General features: G+C 43.5%; 1 protein-coding gene across 7 annotated transcripts in view; it reads left to right on the top strand.

Annotated features, from left to right (window-relative positions):
* The window catches only part of NFATC1 (nuclear factor of activated T cells 1), a 110,156-nt gene that overhangs the window by 28,020 nt on the left and 62,199 nt on the right, over window positions 1-19,937 (top strand). For all 7 annotated transcript variants that reach the window (XM_050970827.1, XM_050970830.1, XM_050970829.1 and 4 more), the window contains exons 4-5: window positions 15,156-15,358; window positions 18,453-18,625. In XM_050970827.1, the coding sequence (XP_050826784.1) occupies window positions 15,156-15,358; window positions 18,453-18,625 (376 nt within the window). The remainder of the gene's footprint in view (window positions 1-15,155; window positions 15,359-18,452; window positions 18,626-19,937) is intronic.

Raw genomic sequence — 19,937 nt, 5'->3', positions numbered from 1 at the left:
GATAATGTGGTGTTACAGCCAAATGTGAATCCTGGTGAAAAGCCACAGTCCTCCTGAGAAAGAGAACAGCTTCCTTGCCACTTGCAATCCTGCTCATTTAGAAATACTGCTGGTCCAGTTCTGTGTAATGAGAGGGGGAATAAATGTTTTAGAGGTGGAGCAAAGTGATCTGTTACAGTGAAACCAAGTACTTAAATACATCCTTAAACTTTCCTAAAGTTGGATGAAATGTTGAATATGTACTTAAGCTTTCTATCAAGCAAGAATACATTGATTAACTGGCAGTTAATTGTGCAATGCAGTGCCACTCAGGTTACTCAGCTGCAAAATCTAGCGTAAGACATTTTTGCTGCCTTGCCACGGGTGTAAAAAGAGATTGGGTGTCAGGAGTGAGTGTGTGGGGCTGTGAACTGCCCAAAAATAGCATGATAAAGGGGAGCAAGTTGCAGTAGCTGCATTCTGTTCTTGCAGGCCTCTTTGCTGCTTTTCAGGAGACCTACTGGGCTTTCCCTTTTAAAAATCTGGTGCTTTTGGGGCATCAGTTGCAGTTTCCCTGTATAATGCTACTTCCTTTTGATGATTTTCAGGTGAATGCTAGTAACTGGATCCTCCTTTTCCTCTGTCTTCAGTCTCTGTGATTTTGGGATCCCACAGGATGACTGCCTGCCTTTTGTTTTTGTTCTGCCACCATTGTGCCTGTCTACATCTAATGGCCATGAAGTCTCTGAAGCTTTTACGGGATGTCTTGATAGCAAGTCAGGCGTGATGATACTGGAGCCAAGCTCTCCATCACTGTGCAAAATCTTCCCATTACTTTCCTCTGTCTTTGGGCAAATCGTACCTTTCTTCGTGTCATCTAAGTCTGCAATTTAGACTGTTCAGTGAAGTCTACTCTATTTAGCTGCTTGCTGTCCCTGTGCCAGCATGAAAACAGCAGTATCAGCATGCATGTTCTGCACGGGCCATGGATACCCACACTTGCTGTGCTTAATAAGCCGCACGTTCCTGTCCCCTCGGCTCTCTGCCCACGGAAGGACACTGGCTTGCCTGGGAAGCCCGCAGCAAATCGTGACTGCACAAACAGATAAATAGCTAGAAGGGAGCAGGGTGGGAGAGAGATCATGTTTCGTTTCTGGAGAGCTGTTCAGAGATGAGCTGTGCATGAAGCCCCAGTGCAGCTCACGCATAGAGGGTTAGTCCTGACTTTTCATCCCCCTCTTAGCGTTTTCACCTGAGGCAGCTGCTTGGTGTAGCGCTGCAAGCAGAGACACCTGAGCCTCAGATGGTTGTGACATGTCAGGATAAAGAAGCTTGAGCAGGGCTCGCAGGGTGCTGCTTGTGTTCATCGGCAGGTAGGACTAGCAGCGCCTTGGCTCTCTGTATGCGCCCACCGGGATGTAACGCTTTGCTCCTGAGCACGGGCAGAGAAGGGATGCAAGTGCCTGGTTTGGATGAGACAGACCATTGCCAAGGCAAGCATCGATGCACAGGGCAGCAGGGCACTGGATGCAGCCACAGGGCAGGGAGATGGATGTGGAGCAAGGGGATGGATGTGGAGCAAGGGGATGGATGCTGCGCAGGTGCTCCCAGCAGAGTGCCGGGAACCAGCAGGAAGCACTGGGGCTGATGAGGGGCTGAGCTCCTGCTGCCAGCCCCCCTCCCTGCCTATTCTGGCCTTATGTCTTGTTATTATGATTGCTATGGAAATAATTTCAATATGTTTTGCAGCTCTGAGTTGCCGTGTCTTGCATTGTTTGGATGGAAAGCTGCTTGACTGGTTTTGGAGGGTGGCTGTACATGCACAAATACTAGCTGATGTTTTGTGGTGGTGGAAAGTAGGAGATTCACAGCATGGTTTTAATTAGAACTGCTCATTTAGTCTTTCATTGCAGTGTGTTCTTTAGTTGAAAGATAATTTAATTTTCTTTGTTTTGGAAGATTTTCGTGCTTGTCTGTGTGAAATGTCTTTATTTACTGTGCCTCATTGTGCTTTGTGCATAGCTTTGATTATGAGGAGAGTCAAAAACAAAACTTCCCTGGGATGTATTATTTTCTACCTGCTGTGGGTTTTAATATAGTCCCACTTGTATATATGTACCAAGTCTCTACATTTCTAGGACAAAATCACCAGAGAAAATTGGCAAAGCATGAAGGGGTAGCTGTAAAATTCTTACTGACTTGAACAGGAATTGCGTGTCTAGAAGTTGTGAAGTGCTGAAGAAGCATAACTGGTATGGGTCAGTTTGGTTTTACATCTCAGAGAAGTCCACAGAAGATACCACTTGTTGAAAAAAAGGCAAAACCCCAAAAAAATCCTGGCTTCTCTTGCAGCACTCCATATTAAGATCTTGTAACACCTCCTCTTCAGTGAAGAGTATTTAGTCTGGTTGTAACACAGTGCAGCATGGATCAGTCTTGTTTATATATACAAGAATATTTAGATAGTATCTGTCATATGAGAATTTTTTAAAAAGCTACATAAAGTATGCAAATCTCTCCCATAGGCGCAGGAATTCATAAAATTTCTCAGACTGTGCCGTTACAAAAAGAAAGAATTCTAGATGGTAGTTTTTAACCAATCCTTAATAATCCTGAAATAATTTTCTAAATGGGTTTCAAATTAATTTTCAAGCACCTCTTCTGCAGTGATATTGTGATATTATGTGGCCCTTATGTGCTGTTGCTCTTACTCTGCGGTGATATAATATTCTTCAATGTGGACTCAAATCTTGTTACTGAATACAGGTTATAGAGTGTTATTGACCACAAACTGGCATGCAGTTGTAGACTTGTACACAAACTCCACCCACAGCTGCAAACTTAAGTTTCCAGGGACAAACAAATTTAGACCACAACTTGCAGGCACATGTGCTAGCATCTAGGTACACAAGTAATCTCAAGCACATGTCCTGAATACATCAAAGCCTCATTTTCTAATCCCTCCCAGTTTTCAGGAAAACCTTAAAATATGTGAACTGGCACAGCCCCACTGCAGGCTGCGGGAGCCTCAGTTGAGATAGAAGCAGGTTGGAGAGGCTTGGCAAAGAACAAGACAGTGCAGTGAAAATAGTGAAGCTGGGCAGTAGCTCTGCAGTTTTTCTGTCCTAAAGGAAATCCCTGAAACTCTTAGCTCAAATAGATTTTACAGGGGTAGTTGCTCTAATCACAGGCAGTGTTAATCTAGAACCCTAACTGTAATAGTAGATGTTTGTAGGAAAATGGTCTGGTGAGTAAAAACATTCTTCTTCCTCCAGTTGGAGTAAAAATAAAGAAAAAGATGATGAAATTTGGCCCTTGGGTTCTCCAATTATTATTAAATTATCTTTTCCCTTTTTGTAGTAGAAAAAGGTGCATAATACACATTTGAATTGAGGTAAGAAGTGGTCATTAACAGGAATAGGGCTTAAGATTCTATTTTTATTATGATTTAAGCATGCCATCCAGTTTTGTAACGATGACAACAGCAAGGCCATTGAAACTGTACGTGGTGGTGCTCCAGAACTTCCTGTGTGCTCCAGAGTGGAAGTTAGGAGCACTGTTGGGACTAGGGGGGTTGCTGCAGTCTTTGCAGGGAAATGAGCTGCTGCTTTGTGGCACCCTTCTGAGGAAGGGAGGGAGGGGTGAGTAGTCCCATCACAGGCACAGGGAGGGAGGCTGCAGAGAGAGCTGGTCAAGTGTCTGCCTTCTGGCCATGACCACCTTGTGCCCAGCCTGTGCTGAGGCTGACTCTGGGACCAAGCTAAAGCAGGCCTCCAAAGTCAGGGTGGAAAAGCCAAAGCACTGAATTTAAGCTGTGGTGAAGCTGACTCTGATCTTTCCCTCTGGGAGGGGAAAGGGTTTCAGCGTACCACTGTCTGGGGTGATGGTCTTGTATTTCTGCTGTGGAAAGCTGTGGGTGGCTGCCCAAAATGAAATGCCTGCTGGTGGAGTTGCTGCAGAGTATTGTGTCTGTAGTGGGCTCTGCCTCTGCAGGGGCCTTTTCCCAGGAGATCTGCTCCGTGTCTCTTTGGATAAAGTGTGTGTGCCTCACAGCACTGCCCGGGGACTGTGGGACACTCATGCTTTGTGGCCTGGGCAAGTGACAGGGGCAAGTCCACATTTCAGGGTTTGTTACATGTCTGCTGCTGAGCTAATTGCCTTGGTTTCTCTCTGTAATCAGGGGAAGGCTCGTCAGCATAGAGTTTAGTGAGCTATTAATTTTATTCTGATGTGAACATCTGAAGCTGCTTGGGTAAATCACACCTTCAGAGTGCCCATCTTGTTTTGCTGGCTGTGATGGCAGCCAAAGTGACTAGACCCTGTTGTTGTCCAGCCTGTACGTGTTAAAAGTAAGGTGGCATGAATCACCTGGCTTTTAACTTTTTCTTTTGACTGGATGTGTTGTGTACAATTGTTTCTAACTGTGCTCAGCAGGCTTTAAGGTCTCATTGGTTTGCCAAGACTGAGATGTACTTCTTAGGCTGGATACCCAGGTAAGGCTGGAGTGTGGCTAGGAGAGCAGTGCCTTTTAAGACCTTGGCATTTCTATCTCTGCCTTGGAACTTGACTCATTTTAGAGCCTCATGTTTGAAGTCAGCAGGTTGATAGAGACACAGTCTTGGTTTGGGTGTAGAAACACAGATTCTGGTCACCATCACCTCCTCACCATACTTCCCTTCAGAGGAGATATCGTTACCCTCACCATCCTCCTCAGTTCCCAGCCGTGTACTGACATCCTGCTCCACCAACTGCAGCAGGGTCTCATCCATTTGCAGCAGCAGATAAGCTACTCTATAAGGCTTTTTTTGGCAAGTTCTGCTATTATTATTTGCAGCATTTTCCTTGGCTGTCTTACTGGCTTTAAGCATGGTTGTGGTGTTAGCCTGTCAGTATTCAAGTCAGAAATTTTAGTGCAACAGCTGTTGCTAAACAATGTTACTCAAAGTGACAATATTTAGAATGATTGATTGAAAATAGTCTCTGTATGTTGAGAAAGTTTTAGAAATCTTTCATTCTTATTTTATTTACTTGCAGTGGGAGATCTCAAGCCTTTCAGTTCATTGTAGCACTGGTGGCAGAGCACCTCATGGTATGCTCATCGGTCATTCTTGTCTATTCCATCCATTTGGTTTTTGGATTTTTTTTCATTAAAAAAAAGAAGTGACATCAACCAATGGCATCACCCTCAAGCAACTTACAGTGTGGAATCCAATCACTCTATATTTCTCATAGTTTAATCAGACTGTTCTGAAGGTCAAAACCTTGAATCCAAGTTATAAGATAGACCTGACCTATTTTTATTGCTGCATTTGGATGCTTTCCATGGAAGACATGCTCTCAGAAAAAACTGCAGCGTAATCAAAGCTGTAGCACCAGGTGGATCAAAGGTGGTTTCGGGAAGTGGAGTAGGACCAGAAGTGGTCTCCCAGCAGTATGGTTACTGTCTTTGTTTTATGAGGAGGTTGAAGCACAGATTGATAAAACAACGAAGTCTGGAAATATGTAAAAAGTTGTTATGATTTTTTTTTCTGCTCTAATGAAATAATGATCTCTGATAAAGCAAAAACTCTCTGGCAGTGCTGGAGATAGGAACTTGATCACTCCATGCCCAGCTCCCTGTGCCTTCATCTGCGACATCCTTGCTCTGCACTTTTATAAAATGCCTTGAAACGTTTTCCTTCTTTTAATTCATTCCTACATAAAAATTAAAAAAAAAAAAAGGCCAAAAATGGACAGAAGTACTGTGAAAGTTGGAAGCCATCAGTGTTCATGTGACTTTCAGAAGAAGCAAGGAGGTTTATTTCAGAACTTCAGCCAGCCTCCCATCCCGCTCCCTCCTTTCCCCAAACACAGAAAGTAGTCAGGGCTTGATTCATGGACTGTCTGATTATAATAAGTCTCACTTGGGGCATACAGCTGTATACCATGCTACTGCACTACGTGCTTTATCTGCCTCCACCCTTGGGTGTTTAGTTCCTGCTCTGTGCTGTGGCTTTTGACTCCATTGTCTAATTAAATAGCAAAATGTCTCACATAAGATTTTTTTTGCCTTTTTAAACAAGTACTTGGCAAATCAGAGAAATTAAGAATTGGAAGTCTATCTGTCGTAATTTTCATGGCAACAGAACAGTAAGTGCAATATTCATATTATGAATATGGCTCAGTATTTATAGCTCTCCAAATATTTACAGAGATAAAGCCTTTAAACATAGCCCCAGCTTTCTGTCTTCAGTAGCAGTTTAAATAAATGTCATTTGGCAAGAAGTTAAAATTGAGAAAAAAGGCAGCCATTTCTAATTTAATATTGTCTCACTGGTGTCTCTGAACGCCAAAGGTTTTATGCCTGAAACTGTGTTGTCTCTGTCCCATATGAGTCAGTGTTTATCTTGACATGCACCTCAAAAGCATTGGCCTTTAATCAGATACTCTTGTGAGTAGATGGGTGCCCCATTGTCCTCAAATTCACAAGGGTGGGAATTCAAAGTCTTGCATTTGCTGAAGCACTCGTGAGCCACCGAGTTAAAACGTGGCATTGAGGGTGTGTCTGGGATTGGAGGAGTCACCGAGGGATGCTGGCAGTGGCGCTGTAGGATGGCTGGGATGGGCAGTGGTGAAGGACATGGTGCTGACGGCACCTGACACACACCCGAGGATCCCGGGCCAGCCTGTGCTCACCACAAACGGGAGCGTGCTGGGTGCGAGCGGTGCGTCAGCAGCATGGCCAAAGGCAAGCTCGCAAGTATGAGCTTGTCCAGGGCATCTGCCTCAGAGTGTGTAATGAATTCCTTCTGTAGGGCTCTTGTGATAATTTTCTTTTAACCCATGCATGGCCATGGGTATGACTGTCCAAACTGAAAGCTGTGGCTAATGCTGAATGCAAATGTTTTTGAGTAGAAACTCAACAGAATTTCTACTCTACTGAGTTTCTAGAGCGAGGGATTGGGCAGCTTCAGGGAGGACACTGTTGTGTTGGATTTACCCTCAGACCTGGATTTATAATCCTTGGAGAGTGATGAGGCAGCAAGGATTAGAAGAACATTTCTATGGTCTTGTGGTAGAAGATGTCATGAGAGCAGTAATGATTTCTTGGTGTCCCAGTGAATAAGGTGCCCAGGACTTACAAATCCATTCCATTAGTAACTCCTTTTCTGATGGGCATCTCTCTTGTGAGTCTAACAGTTGTAAGAGGAGTGTGACCTGGGTCGGTTTTTAGGTATGTGTATTTTTTTAGGAGGAAAATCCTTCCTAGAAATAGGGAGCAACGTCTTGAGGCTGTTTAGACAAGGAGATTGCTGGCTGTGCTGAGAGCCAGCAGCCACGAAGGCTGTTTTTCTCTGGATAGAGACTGAAATTACTTGTGAGCCAGTGACTGAGTGTACAGCATCTCTATTATATTAAGATTAATAATTCCTCAGCGTATTTGCAGCTGGAAGTTTTATATAGATCTTTATTCATCATGATGTGAACAGCTGCTCTTTTGCTGCTCTGTTGAGTTAAGGTCCAAGTGGCAGCACTAGAAAGTGCCACATAAAACACACTCCTGCTGTTTCCATTCACTGCTCTCCCATCCAGCTCTAGTCCTTGGCCCAGGGTTGGCCCCTTGCAGGAGCAAGCCATCTTATTTTTATTTGTGGACCAGCTCTGACTGCATTTGGATCTTAAAACAGAGTTTGAGTAAATCCAAGGAAAATCACTTTCAGAAAGAAAAAAAATAATCCTTAAAGTAGCACAAAAATCTGTAGGAATTCCTGTTACAATTTTATACCAAGTATGTGAAAGACAATGGGGTAGTAACATGTTTCATTGCACAGAGCATAATCTTTTTGTTTAACTGCATCAGATGCAATACAGCAAAATCTGTCACAGCCAGAGGGTCATCTCAGCTGACCCTCTGAGGGAAGTGTTTTATTTTCTGTTTTGTTGTTTTTTGAGTGGTTGTTCTGTTTTACTGTATTTATTTTTTTCATTCTGAAGTCTGTCTGCTCTTTGAATAATATGCTCCCCTTTGAATAATATGCTCCCCTTTTTTTGAGAGGCTTGTCCTTTCACAGGAGTGTCCAAGCAGACCAAGTTTAGCACCCAAATAGTCACCGACAAAGAGTCTGGAGCTGAGCTGTGCATGTCATCCAAAAACTGGCACCCCTTCTTGCTTGCCTGATTGCTGGCAAAGGGAAGATTTCCTGGTCAGGATGATGTGCCTCACTCGGTCCTTGGTACACGGAAGCGGGCGTCTAGACATCTGCAAAGAGCAAGCGGCACACGGGGGCTATGGCAGTGAATGAAACGTGTACACCTGCAGAGTGGGAGCTTGAAGGTGGAGAGAAACAGCTGCAAAGGGACAGAGATTCTGCAACACATGGAGCAAGACATGTGCCTCAGTGTTTGCTGGTGCTCTGTCGATGCTGCCTGCCTGCCTCATTGGCAGTGCCAGGGCTGCTTGCTCCTTGTCCTATGGGGACCTGAATCCCCAGAGTTGGAGCTGCCAGCCCCTGCCTGGCTCATGCTTGGCAGCTCAGGGTACAGCTGCCTGCTTTTGCCCTGCTGCTGCTCTTCAGCATGCACCCCTGATCTGCAGGAGGACTGCCCAGCTTTCCTCTGGAGCAGAAGAGTCGGGTCAAGGGAAGTTCCATAAATTAGTTCCCATGGCATCTGGGATTTGGGAGAGGAGCTTGAGAGGAGAGATGCTACAATCCCCTGCCTCAGGGCATCTGAGGTGTGTTTTTTTCTCAGACCTCCCCCAGCAAAAGAGTTAAGGGCCAAACCAGGTCAGAAAAGGTATCAGGGAATTTTGCCATGAATGGGGCAGTCTTTTCCTGACTCTTTTTCCCACAAGTGTAGGTTGCTGGCTCCCAGAGCCTTCAGCAGCAGGTTTCTGGGCGTTTTCATCGGGGGGCATGGTGGCAGGGGAGCTCGCTGGCTGCCCAGGCAGAGGCTGGGCAGGATCTCTGCAGTGCACACCAGAATAGATGCCCTGGTCTCCTGACCTCACCCCCTGTGCCCGCGCTTCACATGACAGTCACTGCCTGCAAGATCAGCTTTTCCCTCCTGCCGTTCAAACCCATGATGCAGTGGCTTACGTCTTCCAGGGCTTCTGTGTGGGAGCCCAAAGTGAATTCTTTTTCTTGAAAATCAGATTCACAACACTATTTTTATGTGTGCTCAGTGCTAACTGCTGAAATCAATACCCAGAATGTTTGTGCACTTTCTTTGTAGATTAAACAGCTGGATCTTTGATTTGGTTTTAAAAACCAGGACACTAAGAACTCACTGATGGTATTTTATTGAGGCTGTATATTAGGTACACTTTTAAAACATGACAATTTGTTCATTTTATCATTCATCATGTGCAGTTCCTGAAAAAAAATACCTGCTGCTTGAAAAGCAATAAAGCTATTTAGTGTGTAGCTCCAAAGCTCTAGCTTAAATAGACAAGCAGCACTTATCTTGACTTTAAAATGTCCCTGTTTTCTAGATTTTATTCTGTTTGACCTTTTTTGAAAGCATTGCTTTCCAAAACATTGATGGGGATAAAAGGAAGAGAAGCCCCCTTACACCAGACTGGGTTGTTAGTCTCCCTGATGATTCTCACCAGACTGACTCCTTGAACAGTTCTGGGAATGCAAATGGGACAGATGGATGTGTCAGGCATTGCTGAGCATAAGCACTGTGGTACCTGCTGCAAGCAGTGTGGCCATCAGTTACATGGTCAGATAGATAGTTATTGCTCTTAGTATTTTTAGAGGCATAAAATGGATCGTTGTCTTTATTATGTACCAAAAATAAATATCCAAGCAAGAAAAACACACACAGGTATTGTTGATATGGATGTTCCCTGTGGCATTTTTTGGCACATCCTTATCATTAAGGAGGCAGCCCCTACAGGCTCAAGAGTGTCAAGCACAGCTGCTGACTGGTTTTGAGAGTGAATACTAAGTCCCTGGTCATGCCCTGCTTTGTGGCTGAGTGGGAGCTCAGCCTTTAATGCATTGGGACAGGCTAAGCCCTAAATTATACCCCAATGTTCATTTAATATATTTGCAAAAGAGTCCGGGTCTGGAGGAATGCACCACTGTAGGGTTTTTGCAGTCCTTTCCCCAAACTCCCAGTAAGTACACTTGAAAGCTATTACGCAGGATAGCTCCCTTTCTTCCTGACTGATGTCATGGGTGGTGCAGAGGGTGTATCTGGCTGGTGTGTCCCGTGAGAACAGGACCATTTTTTCGGTGGCCTCCAGGAGCCTCTCCAGACAGAGGCTTCCCTGTTATGACAGGTAGCTTTCTGAGCATTTCAACAGATGCTTGGTCATGCCAAAAGCATAAAGCACTTGGAAAGAGAACGTGCAGAATATTTCAACTGCGTTTCTTAAAATAAATGCCGTGGCTTAAATAATAGAAGTTTTCCTCACTGACTGTAGAATAACCACTGAAGCTGAAATAGTGTTTGAGTTATTGGATGTGGCGTTTGCAAAATTTCCTCAAAATTTAGTAACTGTAGGAAGGTTTAGGGAGGTTTTGCTTTTTTTTTTTTTCCTAGTGCTTATGTTCAAAACACCTCATCTCCTTCTGCTCATCGTTTCCAAGTCTGTTCAATTCCAATTGGCAGATGTAATAGATGTGTACCAAGAGCCCATTTGGAATCCAGGCAGCCTCAGTATGCTCACGTCTGTGATAAACCGGAGGTCATCATAGCTGTAGGACTGAATCAGATAGCACCTTGCTCGTGGCCGTGAGGGGTGACAGCTCTGTTCCCTCACACTTCACTGGCCACTGGAGGAGGATTCCCAGCATTCAGTGCCACGGCATCTGGACACCTGAAAACATCCAGCCCCAGTGCATCTCCTTGGGGAAAGGCTGGGGTTTGCTTTGGCACCCTGCACTGAGATGAGCAGCAGCCTACTGGTGAGAATCGAAACGTGTTGGTGGGAGATAGCGCTGGGAAAGCGATGACAGAGAGGTGTAGGAATCCCAGGGAGGGCTTGGTGTGGTGGCTCAGCCGGTGCAGCCTTTTCCCTCGCTCTTGCATAAGAGGATGTAAGGTGACGAAGAGCTTAGCTGTGATCGGTCCTGTTCTGGTGTTAATTACCAGTGACTGCATCGCTTTTGATAGAATTAGAGGAGTGTGTAATAGGCCTGCAATTAAGTCTGATTTTGATCTTAGCAGCTTCAGACAATAAAAATGAAAATGTCATTTGAGATGAGTTCAAGTATTTTTAACAGTGCTGCTCAAAGAGGAAAAGAGCAGAGTAGTCAGTGTTTGGTCAGAACAAGAGAATATGACCTACTTTCATTTCAAAACCAAACACTCGACCACACAGTTCTTATCTGCATATTTAAGTCTTTCCTGCATCTTTCCTTTGTACCAAACCAGGTAACTGCTCTATCACTGCCTTTCTTTGGTAAGGGAAACTCATTCAGAAACATTGTGCTCCTGGTCCTTTTTTGCAGCTAATTATTTTTACAGTTTCACAGCAGGGGAAAGTACACCTCTTTCCACTTGGATCTATGTATTGCCAAGGAAAGCAATCTTGGTAGGAAAGACACGTCCTTTATTATGAATGCTGTAGCTGAGAGCACCTTTGTCACCCATACTCAACCGCTGAGTTATTAGGAGCTTTGGACTGTGTTACACAGAGAAAAAGATAAAAATAGGGTGTCTGACGCATGCATCCCATGTTGCACGCCAGGAAACTGAATCGCTCTTCCACCTAGTACAGTACCCCAGAGCATACATGGAAAATATGCATGCATATGAACATGCGAGATCTTTCCCTCACCAAGAAAAATGCCCAGTCACCCTTTTTTCCCATCCCGTTTTACACTGATCTTGTTTGATATTCCCTTTGACTGCTGGCAAACCTAATAGCCTGAAGTCCCACAACTGTGCTTTTACTGCCACTGCTGCTCACTGTTGAACCTGTCTCCCACGTTTTGAGGGAAGGGTGGAATATTCTTACTGCACCCAGCTAAGAGTAAGCAGGGTCTTGCCCATTCACCCAACATGTGCAGCGTGCTGAAAACTCCTGAGGCTCAGCACTGTCTGTCACAGAAATAATGCACTGGGTGCATAGTCTAAGTCAAGTCATTCACAGTGTGTGCCCCTTTAAATGTTAATCCTTGCATCGCTTTCTTTTATTGCTTCTCTTGGCATACACGACTATGTGACATAATATAAAAGTAAATAATGGGATGCAATGGGTAAAGCTCAAAAGGAAATACAAATTAGAGATCAGATGCTTCCTAACACAGAATACAATATAAAACTTAGAGTGACGTGACTGTGAATTTTTCTTACTTTGAGGGCAGCAAAATCGAGCATACAGCAAGTACATGAGTCTTTCTGGATGTTTCTGGCACTTTCTAAGTCAGGGAGTAAGGGACTTTGGGTAACAGATCCATAATAAAGTATGGCTCTGCTCTAGGACAGGGCCTTTAAAAAAAGCAAACATAAATTTAGCTTGATGATTACAAACCTTAAAAAACAATGCAAAACATGCAACTGAGATCTCATTGTTTATTTTCCAGCACGTGAACACTTTTCATGGGAAGGCAGGTGTGCAAAGCTGAGGACTATGGGTGTTTGATTGCCTCCTGGTAGGAAACCTGTGGGAAAAGCACAAGCTGAGGCTCAGCAGTAGGTTACAAACTATGGCAGCAGGCAAGTTCAGATTTAAAATAAAGCCTGAAATAGCAGAACCCAATGCAAAACCAACATTTTTGGTCCTCTTTGCCTATGTTCAGTAAAACATATGGGTACCTTGGTGTGCGATTTTGCTTTTGCTGAATTGAGGTTTGAGTTACTTGCTAGTCTATTTTTACATTTTAAGCGTCCTTGTAACTCAATATGTGTTTGTTTTAATTTTACACTCTCCATAAAAAGCATCCTCCATGACGACTTGGAGAAGTGACCGCTGGCAATGCATAGAAATTTATTTGCCTGGCATGTCACACTGTCTTACTTTTCCCCCTGCAAACCCACGTGCTGGTCTCCACCAAAAATACCCTGGGATACCTTGTGTCTCCTCCCTTACCTAAGCTTTGCTGCTGAGTCTCTGGAAGTCTTGAGGCAGGGATGATCAGCTTGGGACAAATCCAGGTCACTCCACCAGCCCTGCTCACACACTGTTGGAATTAATCAGTAGCCAGGCTGTCATGGGGGGGAACAGGGTGGTGATGAGTAGGACAGTGGCTTCCCTGTGGTGACTTACTGTACCAGGAGCACACCTGTGATCAGCCACCTGCAGCTCAAGCTGCCTGTCTGTCTCTGGGGGAGGAAGCCAGGAATCCCTCTTTTTGCAGCATAGGGCTGATGTGTGTGTCAGGGGCCATAGGAGTGGGTGTTCCATGTGGAGCTGGAGGGAGGTTCTCAGCCCATGGCATCCTACTGGAGGCAGCATGCAGGCATGGCTCTGCTTTTCTCTCTCTGTTGTTTTGCTGATAGTGCAAATTTTCAAACTGCTACTAATGTGTTTCCAGCTTTACAGTTCTGGCATGGAACCCTCATATATATCATATCATAATCATATCATATCATGTCACAACCCCCTGGCTCTGAGCTGCCTTCATATGATGTCTCAGGAATGCAGAGCTGATAAAATAGTGTAGAAAGGCTAGAAATGAGCTTTCTCCTCCTCCTATCCCTGCATCCTTCCAGCATTCATGTGCCTTAGGTAAGGGTATAAAAATTGCTGCACCAAATAAAACAAAAATGCTTCTGTTCTCTTTGCTTTTCTGATCAAAGTGTGTGAAGAAAAATTTACGGTGTGCCCGATTGGCGATGGAAGATGTGTTTAGGCTCACTGTCCTCCCTTCCTCATGCATTGGTCACTGTGGTACCCAGAACTTTGCCACTGTGACTTGCTGTTGCCATTCACCATGTTTGATAGTGGAGGGAGAGCTTTGGGCCTGTAAGCACCCACCAGAATTTCGCTGGGCTCAAGGAGTTAAAGTGATTCAAGATCTTTGTTTTTAATAGCATTCCTGCTGTCAGATGGTAAAATGCCTAGGGAGATAATATGAAATTGCTTTGTAAGATTTAAGGAGAGTGAAAATAGACAAAATACGAATATAAGCAGCATTTGATATGTGGGTTTCATATATCAAGCAGTTTTCAACTTTACTTAGCTTTGAACTTACAGCTACCTTAAAACTAGTGTTGCTCCTTACCAAATTATGGGAAGTTTTGAGCTTCCGTATTCAGTGATGGTGAATAACTCTTGCCCAAACCCACATGAACCATTCACAGTGGAACCTAAACCTACAGCAAAGTGAGCAGGTTTGCTCTGGGGTGGGACATCTCCTGGGACAGTACACCTTGCCCACCTTGTTCCTCTCTCCTATAGTTGCTACATCTTCCCTTCCCTTGGGACAAAGCTTCACCACTAACCCCTGTAAGATGACTGGTTTTGTGAGACTCATTTCCCAGTGTCGAGTGGCAGCCACAAGTGGGACATTGTGTGGGGACTCCACAGCAGTGGGAACCATGAGTAGCTTCTACAGGAGATGGTGCGGATGAGGTCAGGCTCTGCTTCCTCCTCATCCTGTGGCAGAAATAACTCTTGCTGTCATCAGAGCAGTCACTGTAATGTGGATGAGGTTCAACCCAGGCCCAAGAGCTTCAATGAGATTTTTGTGTGATTATAACAAGAACTTGACACACGTGGCGAGCTGCTAATCATGTATATGTGATCTGTCTCCATGCTGTCCCAGAAGGTATTTACCAGCATAAAAATCAGCTAATGAGGTCACAAGCAGCAGACTGCTGCTGCATGAGAGATGTCCAAGGAAGCATGGGGATGGGTGAGCTTTGTCCTTTCCATCTGCAAACTCTGTCAGTTTTGCATCCCTCAGTACTGTGAAGGAACATCGAGTTCATTGTGTTTTTCTGCTGAACACTGCAGCAGAATTTATGCAAAGTTTTCTGTGGATGTAGCAGCAGTACTCAAAAGCTCAGCCCATCTAAAGTGCCTCAAGTCCTTTAGGATAATGAGACATTTTGTGAGTGCGCCTTTTTATTGTACCAATATTACATTACAGGAAAAATGTAAGGGGGGAACTTAACGCATAGCACCTGTCACAGGTTCTCTCCTTGAATTAGGCTCTCCTGCTTATAAAACTTTAATTGATTCCTAGCAGTTTATGTGCACGGTGCTCAGTGGGCGTTTTCTGTTCTCTTGCCAGCTCCATGGTTACTTAGAAAGCGAGCCGCTCACGCTGCAGCTGTTCATTGGGACTGCAGACGACCGCCTGCTGCGACCCCATGCCTTCTACCAGGTTCACCGCATCACCGGCAAGACGGTTTCCACCACCAGCCATGAAACAATACTTTCCAACACCAAAGTCCTGGAAATCCCTCTTCTTCCAGAGAACAACATGAGAGCAATGTAAGACCAAGGCACCATGTCTGAATCCTAGCAGTTTTGTCTTGGTCAATTCACTTAATTTCTTTGGGGTTTGTTTCTTTCTTTTTGTACACAATTTTTCCTTTCCCTATCCTTTTTTTTTTTCTTTCCCTACATTTCTGTCTGTAATAGTAGGTTTCCACAACTTTGCTGAGACAAATTGCTGCTAATGAGCTTAACAGCAAAACAAACTGCACAAATATTTATGACAACTGATTTGCTTTCATTCTAGAGTTTCAGCCAATGTGCTTATTTGCCATTTAAAATAAGTATCTCGGTTACTGAGCTGTAAATATCTCCTACCTCAGCTCCTGCATTTAGTTTCTAAATATGACACCTGTTGCTCCTATACGCACTAGCACAAGAAACAGAGCTGATTAAAATTTATCTTTGGATGTCAAAGGAAACTCTTAGAGAGCATTTCCAAGTACCCTCGTGGTTTTTCTGAGACAAATAAAACCACTTATTTCTCACATAATAAAACTCAGCATTTTTCATGGCACTTGCTTACAAGCAACTCTTCCAGAACTAAGAGTTACCTCTGAGAACCTTTATTCAAAGGTGATGCAGTTTACAGATTGAGTTGTTAAACTGGGCTAAGTTTAGTGCCATGCAGAAAAGCAGGCATGGTTATCCTAGGATATCTGAGTGATAATTAAGTGCCCTGTAGGTCCATTAAGCATCTGAAAGCATCAACATTATAGGATGATGTATAAGGTTAAAATAGCATTCTGTGTAAGTGATATACATCAAACCTTTCACACTATTTTTTCCTGTCCTCTCTGTACCCCTCCCTCAAATCAGCCTATCCCCTGAGTTGTCTCCTCCCTTCATTCACATTCAAATCATCCTGACCATTATCTGAGTTGTCTGCCTTGAGAGGAATTTCTGTGTGCTTGCGCGCAAGTACAGCTGTATTCATATTTATATATAGATGCATGCATCTTTGTGTGTGTATATATAGGAAGACAGAAAGCAAGCAAGAAATCCTGACCTCCACCAAATCAAATACCATGGGAAAATCACAGTTTCACTCCTTGTTTTTCATACAATTTTCGTTGCCTTAATGAAGTGGAAAATGCTATCAGACACCTGAAGTCCTGTCACACACAGTGGTTATTAGAAGCTGGTTTGCAGTGTCATGTACAACATGCCCTGGAGTGCCTCATGTAAATAGAAGAGCCAGAATATGTTTAGCTGCATTGCCAGCTGGGCTTAAAGCGATCACTCAAGACCTGAGGATCTCTCTCGGTGCATTGTGTTAAAAGTCATGACAAGCCTTCAGAATTATTGGCCCTGTTTTCTGCCATCTGGGGTTAAGGAAATTTCACTAATTTGTACCCATGCAGTATTTATCTGGCACTTTATTTATCCAGTTTGAATCACGTTTTTGGCCATCTAGGAACTTTATTACCATTTCATTCATCTTTTTCCCTAAAATAAAGGTAAATTACACAGTTTGGGAGCCAAGCTGAAGATTTTTGTGGCATGTGTGCCAGTCTGTGGTACAGCTCACTCAAGAATCACAAACAATGCTTTGGCATATATAGGCCTTACATGTCAGTAGTCTAAAAACTCATGTAGCACTACCAATGAATTGAAATTAGGAGCCAAGGACTTTTCTCACAATTTATGTGTTCAGGCCTTGATTCAGTGAAACACCAGAGACCATCTGCCCATTTGAACTTTTGCACATTTGGCTGTTCCTGTTGACTTCAGATTTCAATATCCATGACTTTATAAGCTTGAATTTAAATAATTTTTCTTCTCTGAACATTTGGGTATGAATTGTACATCAATAATTATTCAGTTTACAAGTGTTGCTGTAGGAGAGACAAAATGGAGAAATGTACTATTTCTTCCATTCCTTACGGACCTTTACATAGAATTTTGACATGGGTACAAATACTCTGTATTCTTATACACAGTGTAAGAATTCTTATGTAATTCTTATATAATTTTTATGGCTTCACCTGCTGATATGCATTGTTGGGAATCTTTAATACTTTCATTAGTTTCTTTGATCATATCAGCAAGGGCATTTTTTAAATTCTGAAATCCATACTTGAGAAAAAATGCAGATCAAAACCGTGCTGCCATAGTGCTTATTTGTAGTTTGCTTCAGAAGAAGAGCTTCAAAGGTTTGCAGGGGGAATTAAACTCTTTGAATGCAAAATAAAGTTAACTATGCATACTCAATGTAATAATATGCATGCCAGAGACCAGTACCCAGAAGAAATTGCCATGTAGCCTTTGTAGTCATGGCCAAGGCAGAGGTATTTTTGCAGTGGGTTTTTGAGTGCATATGTTTATATGTCTTTTGCACTGGGAGCTTCTTCTGTTGAAATATTCTTTGACAAAAATCCTGCCTTGTAAACTCATCCAGGAGAAAACTAAAGTTAAAAAACTAAAAAAGAGAGTGAGGCCAGAAATTGTAGTAGTTGTATCAGATGAAAAGCACGTTTTTCCCTAATGTGAAGAGAGGACTCTGAGTTTAGTTTTTTTCATGCAGAGCTTCAGCTCAGCGCTCAGCTTGGGAGTATTTCCAACTCATTGAAATACAAACAAACTGACTGTAGAACTGACCTCAGGGAGAGCTTTGCTCATTAATAAGAATTTCAGGACTTCAACCTAGTTTGAAAATCTTGTCAGATTTTTGTCTACATTAGTTGTAACAAGTAAAATTTTAAGTAGTCTGGCATTCTAGGTTAGTAACAATTTCTGAACTGCTGTCACATCCCACTGACTTTCGTAGTCTTGCTGTTTCTTTGGGCTTTGGTTTATCTTTAACTACAATTCTTATAGGATGTGTTGGGGAGGAAGGGTCCTTTAGATTTTCTTCCTCTGAGAACTGAGGTAGCATCCCAAATTTTCGTTCTTTACAGCAGCCACTACCTGCTGCTACCGATAGGTGCAACTCAACTGCTCGGGAGTACAAGTACTAAACAAAGTCTGCTGCATTCAGGCTGGTCATTGGGCTGTGCCTGATGCAGGAGAGAGAAAGATATTGCACACTCGTGTCTTCCTGAAGTCTTCTTGGAGTGAATTGAATTGCCCTGTGTTTTCTTTTGGAAAGCATCGACTGTGCTGGGATATTAAAGCTCCGAAATTCTGACATCGAGCTGCGCAAGGGAGAGACAGACATCGGTCGTAAGAACACGCGTGTGCGTCTGGTCTTCAGGGTTCATATCCCACAGGCCAATGGCAGGACCCTCTCCTTGCAAGTAGCCTCCAACCCCATTGAGTGCTGTAAGTAGCAACAAACACCCTCCTCTTGCTGGATATTATCAGAAAATCTTTAAATCAGTAAGGTTAGAAAAGATGTCTAAGATCACTGTTAACTCAGCACTGCCATGTCCACACACCTTTTGAATAGTTTTTAACTTTTCTGCTCCCTGTATAGTTCAAGCCAACATGTTCTACGTTGGTTTTGCTTTGCCTGTCTACTTAGTGAACTTTATTCTGCTTTCCAAAAGTACATGGTTTACATTAAGAACAGAATATCTGTGTCTTAGGGAAAAATGTGTAGCTTTGTGCATTGAGTGCTGCAGAAAAACACACACTTACAAGTAAAGAACAGTTAAACTAATAATAGACTTGGGAGGGACAGGGCCTTTGGTTTTGGTGACTCCTTATCATAAGGGTAACTGCTGTAGAAGTTTTGGAAAGCATCTCTCATGACCTGTTCACTCTGTTTCCCCATCGTAAAGCAAAAAACCAGCAAACAAAACCCCAGCCCCTTTGATAAGGAGCTAGCAATATACTAGAGCTGACACACTGGCCTGCAGCTTCAGAAAACCTCCAGAAACCAGGTTTCTGTGCTGGGGTCTCTTTAAATGAACAGCCTGTATTTTATCAGATACACTGGGACATCCTTCAAAGTTACCTATATCATTTTTGCTCTCTAAGCCTCATCAGCCTCCCCCACACAAAACAAAATTTATCTCTTTGTGTAGCTTTAACAGTCCAGCATAAGTGGTGGAAGCTGAATTTCAATCTAACTCCCAATGCTATCTTGATTGTCTGGATGGACTGAAACAATTTTTTAAGGTTTTGTTGAATTCTATTCACAAAGTGGCTCTTTTTGATGCTGCCAGAGTAAGGGGGGAAACCCGACATCTGGCAGGTATGTGAGGGGTGGGCTCTGGCAGAGGGAATGGGGAGGAAGGCCTGACCATTCCTAGCTCCATTCATGCTGGAGGGCAAAGCAAAAAATGTGAGGAGTCATGGTTTCATCCTGCAATTGAAGTTATGAGAACTTTTCAGTTGCTACACAGCAGGATAAGGCACAGTTTGAATCTGTCCTGAACTGGTCTGTGCTAAAGTGCCAAGCTCAAGGAACCACTAAATGGAAGCTGATTTGTGTCAGGGTACTGCCGCTCTGAGTGTTGCATAATGAGCAAAAGCATGGCACATGCCTGCTGAAAGAAGTGGAAACCAGGAGAAAAAATAAGTGCTAATGTTTTTTCCAGCACAGATTATGGAATGTGACACCAGAAGGAACCATATAATCTGGATAAATGTCGCATTGTCCCTTGAAGCAGCACTCTTTTCATGTCCC

Source organism: Serinus canaria, chromosome 2 (genome assembly GCF_022539315.1).
Source record: "Serinus canaria isolate serCan28SL12 chromosome 2, serCan2020, whole genome shotgun sequence".
NCBI lineage: Eukaryota > Metazoa > Chordata > Aves > Passeriformes > Fringillidae > Serinus > Serinus canaria.
Note: the sequence above shows the minus strand (reverse complement) of the source record. Positions and strands in the feature narration are given on the sequence as shown.